Source organism: Vicugna pacos, chromosome 11 (assembly GCF_048564905.1).
Source record: "Vicugna pacos chromosome 11, VicPac4, whole genome shotgun sequence".
Lineage (NCBI taxonomy): Eukaryota > Metazoa > Chordata > Mammalia > Artiodactyla > Camelidae > Vicugna > Vicugna pacos.
The window spans coordinates 102,249,562-102,264,128 of record NC_132997.1 but is presented as its reverse complement, the minus strand read 5'-3'; the positions used below and the strand labels follow the sequence as shown (position 1 = coordinate 102,264,128).

The 14,567-nt window shown below is 55.2% G+C and overlaps 1 protein-coding gene across 1 annotated transcript; it reads left to right on the top strand.

The window, feature by feature from the left end:
* The first annotated feature begins 960 nt into the window (after positions 1–960).
* On the top strand, positions 961–9,850 carry CYP2E1 (cytochrome P450 family 2 subfamily E member 1). Its single transcript, XM_072972410.1, has 9 exons — positions 961–1,137; positions 2,063–2,222; positions 3,498–3,647; positions 3,941–4,101; positions 4,718–4,894; positions 5,963–6,104; positions 8,121–8,308; positions 8,765–8,906; positions 9,660–9,850. Exons 1-9 carry the CDS (start codon positions 961–963, stop codon positions 9,848–9,850), a joined length of 1,488 nt encoding a protein of 495 aa, XP_072828511.1.
* Positions 9,851–14,567: the final 4,717 nt, after the last annotated feature.

Here is a 14,567-nt window from a genome sequence, read left to right as displayed (position 1 = left end):
ACTATAAATTAAGACCTTCCCTACGTCACCAGGTAGAAGACAGAACAAAAAGCATTCTCTTTGTTTAACCACACACACAAAAAACTCCGTAAAATGCCCAGAAACATCCCAACAGAAAGTGGATGCAAGGGTGTGTGAGGGAGACGTAAACAGCTTGGAGCTCTGTGGTGTCCTGGACAACCTAAGGTAAGGTATTTTAAAACATGAAGTCTACCCAAATTAGCTTATTGATTTAAACAAACAATACAAGTATTAGTGTTTTTTTTTAGAACTTGACAAAATTATTCTAAACAGTTATCCTCTAATTTGATACAAGAAAGATATACTTTTTCATAATCAGAGATTCGTCTTTTCAAAATTGGTCCACTCTTTCTTCTTTCCTCCTCCACTGAATTTGCCAGTTGATTTGACAAAGTGGAATGAAACTCGGCTGCTGAGTTGTCTTTCTGTGGCTATAAGTTTGGCTGATGGTGACTGAGTACTGCTGGGGCTGCTCAGAGGTTGAGACTTGCCCCAGGAGATCTGCCATGGAGACCGTCAGCACATAGCTGATGCTGCCTTACATAAGCCCGAGCCCAAACAAACCCATGTAAACATGGCCTTACTCTTCCTTGTCCACCCAGTGTCAAGGGAGGACAGTCCCCCACCTTATGTTCTGACCTGTGGGATGCTGAAGTGCTTTGGATGCCCTGTTTACTGACATTGATGCAGGTGTCAGCAGCCCATGTTTGCAGAGCCCAGGCATGGCCAGGTGGGTGGGTGCCTGGTTGGAGTTCCACTGCAGGGATCAGCCTTTGAAATGACAGCCAACAGCAGCTAATAATAAACTAATACCTTGGACCGGAGAAAAAGGAAGGTGGCATTGGTTGGCTGGTCACCCTCCTTCTCAAGGGTGCAGTATAAGAGCTTGGCCCCTCCAGAGGGCCATGCCCACGAGTCAGCAGACACTCAGAAGGCACCATGGCCATCTTGGGCATCACGATCGCTCTGCTGGTGTGGATGGCCACCCTGCTGCTCATCTCCATCTGGAAGCACATCTACAGCAGCTGGAAACTGCCCCCTGGCCCTTTCCCACTGCCCATCATTGGGAATCTTTTCCAGCTGGATATTAAGGATATTCCCAAATCCTTAACCAGGGTAAGAGAAATGCTGTTGATATGAATTTGGGAATTAGATATAATATGTATGCATTCAACTCACTCTCAGACAAATTGCTATTCAACAGCAGCTTGTTATGAGTTAATTGAATTAACAGTAGCATCCAAGAGTGATACTCGGCGTATTCAGCCAGTGGTACAGCTTGGGCCCGGCGCTCAGGGGGCCTTGGCTGTGGCTGGCCTCAGAGGCCCCTGCTTGAGCAGAGGGTTAATTGCCTTGTTGTTGAATGTCATCAGGCCAGTGTGGCTGGGGCTGGTGCTTTTGCCACTGCGATGCAAGCAGGTGCACACGGGCTGGGTGTCAACCTGGAGCTCTCTGCAGGTGCCAAAGGACAGGGTGAAAAATGAAGTGTTTGACCAGCCAGACTGGTACCTCCCACCGGACTGCTATGAACAGTGACTGAACTAACAAATCTAAAGACTAAATGAGTTGATGATTCTATTAAATGAGCTGACAAAAGAATGCCATAGGGCACAGAGCCCCTCGGAAGGTGTGAGCTTCGTGCAGCGTGGAGGCGGACCAGCTCGCAGACCTCGGGTTGGTCCAGCTGCAGGACCTCCTACACCGCCCTAGGGTCCAGAACCTTGACTGGGGACAGCAGAGAGCGGGGGTGATGGGGCGGACGTGTGCATTTCCGAAGTTTTACCCTGTCCCGAAGGCCTCAGGGGAGACGGGAGGGGTCGGCCTGCCCAGTTCCTCGCGACGGGCGGTAGGGGACGTACGGGTCCCCGGTGCGCATGCGCTGGGATTGCGCTTCCTGCAGAAGCAGCCTCTGTGGGGAGGATCTTCCCCAGATCCCTCTGGGTCCCCGGGAAGACAACAGTGACCTTGCAGTTCAGTTTAAAGCGCGAGTTTCCCCGCCAAGGCCGCGGTGGCCTCACTGGCGGCCCGCTGGTCTCCGCAGCTGGCAGAGCGGTTCGGGCCAGTGTTCACGCTGTACCTGGGCTCGCGGCGCGTCGTGGTCCTGCATGGCTACAAGGCCGTCAAGGAGGTCCTGCTGGACTACAAGAACGAGTTTTCTGGCAGAGGAGATAACCCGGCATTCCAGGTGCACGAGAACAAAGGTGTGTCCTACTTAGCCGGGCTGGTGACGGAGGGGCAGTTACTCGAATGGCAGTAACAGCACACTAAAGAGCAAGGCGAGGCGATCCTCAGGCAACTCAGATCACGGTTGGGGGGATCTCTCAGTCAGCTGTTGCTCCGTGCGTTTGGGTGAAAGGGACTTGTGAGGCTTGTGCCCAGAGTGAACAAGACCTGGCGCACCCACCCTCTGAGCAGCAGGACAGACATGCTCACAGAGAAATAGGGCAGAGGGAGCCGCTTCTGACAGATGGGCTGTGCCTCCCCATGGCAGACCTTCCCGCTTCTCCAGGCCTTCAGTCTCTCCTGGGTGTTGGGGCTCCATGCACTGAGCTCCCCTCACCTACGGTGGGCCCTGTTTCCCCGTGAGGCTTTGTTCCCCGCAGCTCTGCCCTCTGGTCTCCTCAGTGCACACTCCCTGGCCCCTTCCACCCCTGCTTGTCTGCCCTGTGTCCCAGGTCAGCAACTTGGGAGGTTGGAGCTGCCTGAGGCTTGGCCAGGCTGATGAGCGTCTCTCCCCTGAGTTCCCCAAGGGCTGCCATGCATGTACCCAGTGTCTACTCAGCCGGTGATGCAGTGTCCACAGGAATCCTCTTGACCCAAGACCCCAAACTCAGTCCCGCCTGAGCATCCAGCCTAGCGAACGGCCCCTGTAAATGGGCCTCCTCGCTGATACCCTCCTCGCGCCCACCCACCCATCAGTGTCACGCTGCCTGCCTGCCGGCCCGCCCCCACGGCAGCCACCTTGGCTCACATCCATCTCCTCCCACCTCTGCCTCGCACCTCCCCTGCAAGCCGTCCAGGCCCCCTTCAGGGGTAGAATGAAGGCCTCTTCCGCCTCACCGCTCAGGCCTGGCCAGACTTCCTTCCTCAGGTCTCTGCAAACACGCAGAAGGGCACCGAGCTCAGGTCTTCCCAGATCCCCAGGTCTGCATGGTCTGGGAGCCCTGTGACCTCAGATTTTAGAGAGGACACTTCCGAGTGCGAGTTGAGGTGTTTATCATGTGAGGGTCAAATATCGTTGAAAACAGAGAGGCTCTGAGGAAACTGGCCAGTAGACCGGGGCAAGGCAGGAGGTTAGGAGATGCCTAACGCGGGGAAGGCCCCCCCAGAGCCCGAACCCGGTTCTGTCCCTGGGCCGGTCGGGGTGGGCCCACAGTCCCTCCCCGCAGAGCGCAGGGTGCTCAGCGCGCCTGCCCCTCTCTCCCCTGAGGAGCGCTGGCAGTGATGGCTCTGCTTAGAATCATTTTCTTGCTTAGGAATCATTTTCAACAATGGACTGACCTGGAGGGACACCCGGAGGCTATCCCTGACCGTCCTCCGTGACCTCGGGATGGGGAAACGGGGCAACGAGGAGCGGATCCAGAGGGAGGTCCCCTTCCTGCTGGAGGCACTCAGGAAGACCCAGGGTGCGTACGGCTGCCCACGGGCAGCCCGGCCCAGGCCCCCGGGCACCTGACAACCGGGACAGCTCCAGGCACATGGGGAGGCTGTGTTCCCCACAGGCGCCATTGCACAAGCTGGTTCCTCCCCAGTCTCAGGGAGCGGGCGTGTCCTGATCACCCGAAAAGTAGAAATTTTCCACCCACAGTCACCACCTCCCATGAAGCACTGCAGGGCTAGGGCATCCCCACAGGCACTGGAAACATTCCTCCTGCCACACTCAGGAGCTGGTCACTCTGATGGCACTCCTGTTTTCCAGGCCAGCCCTTTGACCCCACCTTCGTCATTGGCTTCGCGCCCTACAATGTCATCTCCGACATCCTCTTCCACAAGCACTCTGACTACAGTGATAAGACGGGCCTGAGGCTGATGTATCTGTTCAACGAGAACTTCTACCTGCTCAGCACGCCCTGGATCCAGGTGAGGTGCCTTTCTCCTCCCTCCCTCCTGTCGGCACCCGTCCATGGTTCACCGCAGGACAAGGATGAGAAGCAACACTGGGTCGTAGGAACAGACAGGCACGCAAGACTAGGCAGCCGGAACGCTCCTTCTGGAGTCTTCCATGGGGTCCGCTGCTCCCCCTTGCTAACCTCAGAACACTTACTGTTTCACTTTTAAAAAAAAAAAAAATAAGACTATGTCTTTAATTAATTAATTAATTAATTATTTTTGGTGGGGGTAGGTAATTAGGTTTACTTATTTTTAGAGGAGGTACTGGGAATTTAACCCAGGACCTCATGTATGCTAAGCATGCACTCTGCTGCATGAGCTATACCCTCCCCTCTACGGTTCTACTCTTGAAAATTGGTCCCCACCAGATACTTGGTACCTGTGCCTGTGTGTTCATGCTCCCACCACAGAACCTGCTCGGCCTCATGAGTGGTGCCCAAAAGATACTGTCAGCCAAAATATTCTTAATAGTACAATCATGACAGCCATAAATCAGGTTTGGAGAATGTTATCAGCCAGGTACACAAAATGCTGTTGCAGCCAGAGAAAAATTTATAGTCAGAAAATTCTCTCTCTCCCCCTCTAGCTTTATAATAATTTCTCAAGCTGTCTACAATACCTGCCAGGAAGCCATAGAAAACTATTAAAAAATGTGTCCGAAATAAAAGATTATGCTTCAGCAAGAGTGAAGGAACACCAGGAGTCACTGGACCCCAGCTGCCCCCAAGACTTCATAGACAGCCTGCTGGTGGAAATGGAGAAGGTACCATTCTGACACACAACTTCCCGACCAGGCGAGGCTGAGCGCTTGGCTGTTATACGAGAGGTTTGCGTCTGAGGGTGCACATTTCAGATTTATCTTATGGCATGCACTGCTGGTGTCCATCCTGCCTATGTGGGGCATATTCTGAAGCTCTTAGTTTTACACAAATCCACTGGCTTCAGCGCGGCCACCATACCATCTTCCACGCACGTCCAGACACAGCCAGCCTACCTACCCGCCCTCACACCATTGTGCCGTCCACTGCCCTGGCCAGCCAGGTGGTCTCTCTTGAGGGGGCCATCAGGGGGCTGTGGGATGGAGGACCCTCCCACTGGCTCCTGCCAGGCCATGCTTCTTAACCATTTCTGATCAGCTGACTCTTGACCGTGTCTCCTCTAGGGAGAGGCCCTCGGTGTTCCTTGTTAGCACATCACCCCCACTTTGTGCATGACTTCAAGGGGGCCAGGCCTTCCTAGCATCACCTCCCTGCAGCCCCTGTGGACCCCCACCTGGAGGGGGCAGGCATCTCCTCTTTCCTTGGCATCGCGTGTGTCTCCAGACCCGCACGTGAGCTCCACACCTGGTTTCCCTGGGTCACTGCCCCGGGTTGTCTGAGACTCTTCTCCATCACTTGGGCCCCCTCTGCTGCCCGTCCACCATGTCCAGCTTCCCAGTGATTTCCCTGCCTCCTGGGACCCAAAGGCACCGGCTGTGTGGGTGGAGAGAGGTCAAGGGCAGCCCCTGCAGAGGTCCCAGAGCTCAGCCCTGGAATGCTGGAGGTCGTGGCCCAGGGCCAGGGAGAGTCCTGCCCCCTAGGGTGGCTGTCAGTGCCATAGAAGGAGCACGGACCCCGCAGCCGGGCCGGGGCACAGTCCTGCCCACAGCCGGTTTTCTGGGAGCCTTAGTTCCCCAACTGTGTGGTGCAGATGATCGTGTCTGCACAGGATGGGCTCCCTGTGGAGCTGGCAGGGCCACCAGGTTCCCTTCTGCTGAGGGACACAGGGCCCCTTTCTCCTCCACCTGAAGGCGTCTCCTTGCTGAGCCCCCGCGTGTCTCTGACGTCTGCAGGAGAAGCACAGTGCAGAGCCTGTGCACACCTTGGAGGGCATCGCCGTGACCGTGGCTGACCTGCTCTTCGCAGGGACGGAGACCACCAGCACCACCCTGAGATACGGGCTCCTCATTCTCATGAAACACCCGGAGGTCGAAGGTAGGACGTGGAACGGGCAGGGGCCGCCCGGCCGCCAGCCTGGAGAATTTAGGCCTCAGCTTCCCGCCTGCAGCACAGGGACGCGGGGCTGGCACCACGTGTCTGCGGCAGGGGGGACACAGGACCACTGGGCGAAGGCTTTGGGGACGTGCTCTCCTACACAGCAGGCCCCGGGCTCTCAGCCCTCCCACACCCACTGACACACCCTGCCGGCAGGAAGGCAGGCTTATCAAGAGCAGAGAAGTGCAATGCCGTCTGCATCCGCTCCATGACGACCTGTGCATGACAGGAAAAACTTCCACATCGCCCCAGAGTAGAACCTGGCCTTCCAGGCAGAGCAGGGAGGGAGGAGGGCTAGGGGCAAGGCCTCCTGGCATGTCTCAGCCGACTGGAAGAGTGGGGAGCAGAAGGAGGGACCCCAGGAAAAAGCACCGCGGGGCTGCCACTTCCCTCCCAGGGCCCCTCCCCCGCACCTGGGCCACGTGCAGTCAGGGTGCCCTGCAGGGGGTCAGGTCTGGCTTCTGGGGCCCCATGTGCAGAGCCTCAGGCACCGGAAGCACCAACTGGGCCCAGTGGAGGGGATGTGAGGGCACCTATGCCAACAGGCCAAGCAGTGCCAACCTCCAAGGAAAGAGGGAAAAGAGTGCCCCCTGCACCAGAGTCCCAGCCTAGAGCCCCCCCCTTCACTGGGCCAGGGTGCCCCCCGCACCAGAGCCCTGGCCTGCAGCACCCCCTTCACTGGCCTGGGCAGAGCTGGGGGTGGACCTTGCTCCAAGGAGCTTCTCCTCACCTTGCTTGCTGCTGCCGGTAATGATTTGGCCCCTCTGGCCAGGCTTGGGGATGGGCCCTTCAATACATGGCATTCTTGAGGGCTGACATTAAAGGGCGTGAGGTCGTGTCCACAGGAACATGGACGCAGGGTCAGACCTGGTGCATCGACTTCAAAGCCTCTGCCTTTTTTATCAGCTGGAAAGGGAAGGGTAAAGGAGCCAAAGACCTTGGGGCGAAGCCTCCACGGGTCTGTGGCACCTCTAAGGGAGCTTCTGACCACTCTGTACCATGGGAGCTAGACTCAGAGATTGCTTTACATGATTAATTATGAGGGAATTCCAATACAGAGGAAAAGACAGAAAATAAATATGACTGACACCCACACACCCATTGCCAAACTTAGTGTGTGTCAGCACTTCGCAGTGCTGGCTTCAGAGCTCTTGAACAGAAAGCAGGCTGCAGAACCAGCGAGGCCCCCCCTGCCTCCCTGCCTTCCCCCGCCCCCAAACTCAGCAGTGTCCCCAGCCGGCTGCCAAACTTGGTGTGTGTCAGCGCTTCGCAGCGCTGCTTTCAGAGCTCTTGAACAGAAAGCAGGTTGCAGAACCCCCTTGCCTCCCTGCCTTCCCCACAAACTCCCCAAACTCAGCAGTGTCCCCAGACGGCTGCATAGCACTCTGGGGTATGACCCTTACATCCACCATTCACCAAGTACCAGCAGAAATCCGTATTGTTACACGTGCTTAAATGTTTACTCAGTTACCGTAGTGAACATGGCTTTGCAGTTCTCTCAACATGTCTCAAACCCAGAGAGGCACGTGGCTGCCCGGGGCTGCCCAAGGGCCTCCAGGCTCCTGCCTCCCAGAGCGCTCCAAGCAGCACACAGTGCGTGTGTTTCCATTTGCCTCCATCCTCTTCAGAAGCATGCAGCCAATCAGCCTGGGGCCCAAATCCATACAGAGATTTCCCTCCAACTAGAAATCCCCAAGACCCTTTTTTATTGTCTCCTCCTGGCATAAAGCCCAGGAATGGATTAGCTGTGACCAGTCAAGACAGTGAGGCCACAGCTAAACCATGAGGTCAATGCTGTGGACTGTACACAGCCTCGTGGAGCTTAGCTCTTCCTGACGTGTGCAGGTGACTTACCCAGTAACTGACACCCACAAGCACCTGCTGGGTGGGTGGGTCGGGGCGTAGAAGTGGAGCTAGCCTGGAGTTACTGTGTCTATTCCGTGCATATGTTGGCAGAGAAGCTTCATGAAGAAATTGACAGGGTGATCGGGCCGAGCCGAGTCCCTGCTATCAAGGACAGGCTAGACATGCCCTACCTGGATGCCGTGGTGCACGAGATTCAGCGGTTCATCGACCTCTTGCCCTCCAACCTGCTCCACGAAGCCACCCGGGACACAGTGTTCAGAGGATACGTCATCCCCAAGGTCAGATGTGGCAAGTGCACGCCCTGAGCCCCAGCCTACGCGCTTGTCAGCTGGGCTGCCAGGGAGCAGGATGAGGGGCTGCGCCAGCCTTCCTGCCCTGCAGAGTGCCACGCCCCCGCAGTCCTCACGGCGCCCTGGTGACCGCAGAAGCGGAGGCACTCTGGAAAAGGGGCTCCTCAGACAGTGCTGGGGGTGGCGGCACACCCCAACACCAGAGACAAAAGCAACAGTTACACCCAGCCCCGGATGGGTGACTCGGGGGTCGCTCCTCCAGGAAGACGAGAGAGGAGTGCTCTCGCTGCTGGGACTGATTCTGCCTGTTCTCAGGCAAACAGCTTCCCCAGCTGGAAACATGCTGTCTTGTCTAATGAGAAACAGCCTTCTCCATGGGGGCTTCCGGATGAAAGCCTGTGCTGTGTTAGCCTGACCGACCAAGATGGCCTTTCTTCCTCCCAGGGCACGCTCATGATTCCGACACTGGACTCCGTCTTGTATGACAAACAAGAATTCCCCGAGCCAGAGAAGTTTAAGCCGGAGCACTTTCTGAACGAACATGGGAAGTTCAAGTACAGTGACTATTTCAAGCCATTTTCCGCAGGTGAGGCGAGCTCGGAGGTGGCACCTCCCCCGGGGACTTGTCCCCAGTCCCTGTCCTGTGCTCCACCTTGTCATCTGCATCGGTCCCTGATTTCTGTCCCCGGTGACCCATGCGTTCCCCGTTCAGAGAGGCTAAGTGGCATCTGTTCACCAGACGTCCTGGAAGTGAGCTGAGGATGAGTTATTAGTTATTTTTCCTGCAGAATGCTTCATGCTGGAACTATCTATTTAATAGAACTTAGTGAAAATCTTTCCAAACAACGTTACCTAATTCTCCATAATACTAAAAAAGGGCTACTAAACATAGTATAACATTTGCTTCCCTGGACTCATCATAGGACCATCCAGCCTCCCCTGACCTGTGATTCAGTGTCCCCCCACCGCCAGGCCCTTGGCCTCCTTCCTGGGGCCTTCCTTTGGGCGTGGGTCTGGGGAAGACCATGCAACCAGCTCGGTATCTTTAACCCCCAACACTAGAGCGTCGGCTTCCACCCGGGGCCCCACTGCCTCCCTGTAGGACGTCGGGCTGGGCACTGGGCGGGGACCACTCTCCCACCTTAGCCAGGAGGCTGTGTGAAGGTGCTCCCTGATCACAGCTGGCACTGTTCCTGTTGCACTGGAATCCATTCTGGGCTTCCCTTCAACAGGCAGGCAGGGTTAATTCTGCTTGAGGGGCAGCTTGCCCCAGCCTCCCCCCACCCCGTCCCCCCTGCTGTCCACCTGGCAGGGTCTCAGCAGTGCTCTTGCCCTCCAGGAAAGCGAGTGTGCGTTGGAGAAGGCCTGGCTCGCATGGAATTGTTTCTGTTCTTGGCCGCCATCTTGCAGCATTTTAACTTGAAGTCTCTCGTTGACCCCAAGGATATCAACCTCAGCCCCATTGCGATTGGGTTTGCCAAGATTCCCCCCCGTTACAAATTCTGTGTCATTCCCCGCTCGCAAGCGTGAGGCACACGCGCTCTGAAGACCCCCCGGGCACTTGATGCTGCCTGGCGGCTTCCTGCCCCGCACCGTCCCCTCCGGTGGGCGGCCAGGGCTCCACGGGGGATCAGCTGGGCCAGGGAGGCTGCTTCCCTGAGTCACATTCTTCAGACAGAATTTGAAAGCAAAATCCAAAAAAAATTGTGTCAAACTAATTAAACTGAATAAAGCGAACTGTGACTTCATTTCAGTCTGTGTGGGAGTTCCTGGAAGCCATGATGAGTTAAGACCATGTCACTGTGGGTTCAACTAAACTCTTCTGAAAAGTAGAACCACCCAGTCACCAAGTCAGCATCTCTTATAAAGGACTCACAAAAGGAATACCGGTGCTGTTTTGTAGTCTGGAAAAAAATTATAAGTAATATACCTTTGGAGGGTTTGTTAGCGAGCCAAACATGTTCCCTGCGAGTTTCCCTGCAACGGGAGGTGGTCCCTTTGGCTCCCCAAGAGCGTCATCCCGCACTGCATTGGTTGAATTGTGTCTGAAGAGTCAACACAAGCATCTGGTATTATCTTTAACATTAAAGTGAGATTTTGTATCTGGAGGGGGAAGCCCTAAGCACATGGGGACGTTGTGTGGGATGAAGCAGAAACGGGGGATCATCAGTCAGCTATGCGGAGTAAACCTCAATGTTGCGAAACAGAAGGGGAATTGGAACAAGTGGGCAAACACCAGGAAGCCCAGCCTTTGTGCCTACTTCTCAGTCAGTAAGGTCGGCGTGCTGGAAGCTGCTCCCCATGGCAGAGGATGAGGGCTGAGCGGGCCAGCTGTGCAGAGCTTCCGTACACTGTGCAAAAGCCCCAAAAGTCCCTTGCACGTGTTTCTTAATGAAATGAGTAGCTTCACGGCCAGCAGTGCGGTGTCTTCCAACCTCTCACAGACCGAGCCTCCTGCAGCTCCCTTATGTGGACCCTCGGTCACAGTGAGCTCGCCCAGCTAGCCCAGGTTACTGTCCCCTTCCTAGGATCCTTAACTTTATCACACACACAGTCACATCGACCATGCAAGGTGATGTATTCACTGGTTCTGGGGTCAGGGTATGGCTGTCACCGGGTGCGACGCTCTGCTGACCACATCTCCCAGTGACTGTGCCCCTCCATGGCAAGCCAAGAAGACCACCACATCTGGGTCCTGCCCCTCCCTTCACGAGAGCGCTTTGTCACTGGTGCAGCCGAGCAGCAGCCCTCTGGGCTAGCAGAGAAGTCTGCTATGGCCAGCCAAATTGTGTGCCTTCCTCTGTGTGCCCCATACGGGGAGCTTTCTTTGGGGGACCCAGACTCTTTTGCACACACTCCCAGCCTCAGCCTGCACCACACTCCAGGCCCTGAGGCTGCCCCTGCGTGGTCAGCCCCAGTCCTCCCCCAGGTCCGACCTCGAAGCCCGAGCTCTGGCACCCCGTCCCAGCCCACACCAGCTGGCTCACGCCTTGGGCCGGGGACCGTGTGGACCGGCTGTGCTGGCTTCTCTCAGCTCTGCCCACCAAGCGGCTGCTGCTCCCTCCTCCAGCCTCTGCAGCCCCTTCTGCCTGGCTGACCTCCCGGCTGGAGGGGGGCTCCCCAGGGTGAGGGTGCCTGTCTTCCTGCGGCTGTCTCCCCAGGGTGGGGGCAGGGGCAGGTCCTGGCCTGACGTCCTTGCTCTTTCCCTTTTCTCCTGCCTGGTTTTGTGAACGCTTCCCGTGGAGTTCCAGTGGCACAAGTTCTTCTGCCAAAGCTGAGCAGGTCTCCTGTGAGGACTGCGCCACACACAGATGCACTTTGACGTGTCCGTGGGTGCGGGTGGGCTCCGTGTGTTTGTTTCACCGTCTCGACGCCCCTCCTCACACTGGTGACTTATCTTCTGCTGAGCTGTACCTTTTAGCAGCATCAGCATGGCTTGTCCCCTGTGATAGCTGTTGCCACGTGTTTTTGGTGGCTGTCCGTCCTAGCATTTCAAGCACCTCAATGCCATTTTGTTCTTGAGAAACGCCTTGTCTACACCCTATAGTTCTGACATAGACTAAACCTCCTCTTCAGCAGGAGAATTATCGGTCACACTTACTGTGACTGTCGCTAAGTGTGGCTTCATGAAACAAAGCGTCCTTTCCCTGTGGCTTCCTGGACTTGCCCTGTTCTGTCCCTTCCTTTCCTCCTTGATCCTTTGGCGTCCCTCTGTCCTCTGGTTATTCTACTGGTGATCACTGTCAAGTCTGAAACTTAGACATGTTCGCTTACAGAGTTAATCAGTACCTCTTGCTCTGAATAAAAAGAGACCCTTCACATATTTATCTTCTCTACATCCATACAGTATACCACCCCACCCTAACTTCCAGGAATTTTAGTTTTATAATATTAGTTTTAAATTTGTTCAAAAATATTTTCCCCTATTTTTGTGAGTCTACCTTTGCGACTGCATTAATACTTAAACCCATCCTAATAGGTGATTATTTGCATTCAGATAAACCCTTTGCTGGTCTCTGCCTGTTAATCCAACATCGTATCTTACCTTCCTTGGATTCCTGCTTCTAAATGGGTAAAGTCTCCTACCCTCGTGGTGTCACAGGGAAAGGATGGGCCACATGTTTGGAATTCCCAGAGCCTTTTCCCCTCAAGACGCTAGCGGGGCTGTAGCACCGCACAGGCTCCGTGAGCCCCTCCACGGGGCCGAGCTCTCCTTTGTGGCCGGTTGTGTGACCACAGTGTTTCTGGTCAGGCTGCTTAGCGTGCTGACTCTCCCTTCCGTTCTACTCACAAGAAGGATTCATAAATCCCACAAGCTCCTTAAAAGGCAAGTTGGTAGCCATGACTCCTTGTACCAGATAAGTAACAAGTAGAAGAATATTACTTCTCGGGGCACCCGAAAGGCTGTGGATAAGCAAGGAGTGACTGGAGTAGAGATGGAGTTGAAATATGCTCAGAAGAGTTGACTTAAAGGAAGCCCATCTGGAAATTCCCCTACTTTATGGTAAAAGGTTTGAGAACACCCGAATAGATATGCAGGCAGATAAGTATGTAACCTTTAATGATCTCTGGGCCAAAAAGAAAGACCTTGACAAAAGCCAAAGTCTCTTCCAAGTAAAACAGCAGCAGAGAACACACAACCCTCCAGCGTCCAAAGGGCCAGCCAGCTTGGCCCAGGAACAAAGGTTTCACATCAAGGGGACTGGGGACCACACACATGTTCTCTTATCTGCCAGTTGGCTCTGCTCTTATCTCTGAGCTGCTGTTTCTCGGGGAGCAAGCAGCACTGCTTTCCTACATGCAAATGTGTCAGCCCTGCTGGGTGGAGGAAGGAGCCCTCCTAAATTCGGTGCAGGTGGCTTCGGCTTAGCAAGACTCCAAAAGAGATGCCAGCGTGCCGCGGTGGTGGGGGTGCTTGGAAGCGAGGCAGTGGTGCCTGCGGAGGATGGACGGACCCAGAGGGAGGACCGGCCTCTGTGGGGCCCACCAGAGGGTGCCAGAGAGGAAGAAAGAGGAAAAAGCCTAAAGCAATGTTGTCCCTTTTCATCTTCAGTATCGTATTTCATACGTTGAAAAGAAAGTATGAGAGTTCCATGTCTACATCATAAGGTCCAGCCCAACGCTGACCCAGGACTGCCACCTCCCCTTCGCCTGCGTCTGCCCATCTCCATCCTGCCCCGGCCACTGTCCCAAGTCTGCCTTCCATATTCACTGCAGTTTTCTTTCTTATGTTTTCATATTGTTTCATTTTTCTTATTTTCAAATTTCTGGAAGTGATTCTGTTGCTACCCCTCTGAGCCCTGTGGGCTGTGGCTGCCAGTCGCTGACTTCACGGCTTGTCCACCACCCATCAGATGAGTCCCATGGTTTTGCTGCTCAGAGGCTTTTCTCACAAGTGCTGCCTGGAGCACCATGCAGAACACCTCCACGCAGGTGCATGCAGGGGCGACGGGATCCATGACAACACTTCACTTCTTACCTTTGAACCCATTTAACTCTCACCAGCCTGTCCACCTGGTCCTGTTGAGTCATAACGCTTACTACTAGTGGGTTTCTAAATCTTTGCCCACCGAATGGGCGTAAAATGGTATTTAATTCTGGTGCCAATTTGCATTTCTCTGATCCTGAAAGTAGAGAATTATTCATCAAAACTGTGTCCTACTCATGAAAGGCAGGTTGTGAGAGGCCTAGGATGATGGTCACAGGCTGTATGAGGCCAGGTGGAATGTGGACAGGTCGCGTGAGGTCCAGGCAGATCAGGAGACAGGCCATGTGACGCCAGCCAACCAGCTGCAGGAGGCAGAGGGAGGGGTCTTTTGGGTCAAGATGAAGGAAGCTGAGGAAAGTGGCAGGTTAGCTGGCTTGAAGACCAGGACCCAGCCATGTAATGATAGAGGGCCTGTGCACAGACCACAGAAGGTGAAGGCAGTGGTGGGGGCAGTGAGACAGATCCAGTCAGTGTATGCCAGGTTGGGACACTAGACAGAGCTGAGTTGAGAGAGGCCTCAAGGCAGTCTTAGGGTCAGGTTCCTGGGGGTCAGCAGGGGTGGTGAGTCATTTACCTGGAAGCAGGAAGAGCCCCTCCCAGGACCTGGGACCACCGTTCTGCAGCTGAGGCCTTATCGGGTACACAGGGCCCCAGCCCCAGGGTAACTGCTCCACAAGGAGATAGTCAGCTCTCCCTCCTCCAAGCTGGTCTCAGGGCAAAGCTGGGGACTGCAGGCTGAGCAGGGTTTGCACGTCACCA

Bases quoted from the DNA above. Each gene is read 5' to 3' on its own strand.
- CYP2E1 (XM_072972410.1), top strand. From the start codon at position 961: ATGGCCATCTTGGGCATCACGATCGCTCTGCTGGTGTGGATGGCCACC. The intron at 4,102-4,717 runs GTGAGGTGCCTT...CTCCCCCTCTAG, and splicing joins TCAGCACGCCCTGGATCCAG to CTTTATAATAATTTCTCAAG. The intron at 6,105-8,120 runs GTAGGACGTGGA...ATATGTTGGCAG, and splicing joins GAAACACCCGGAGGTCGAAG to AGAAGCTTCATGAAGAAATT.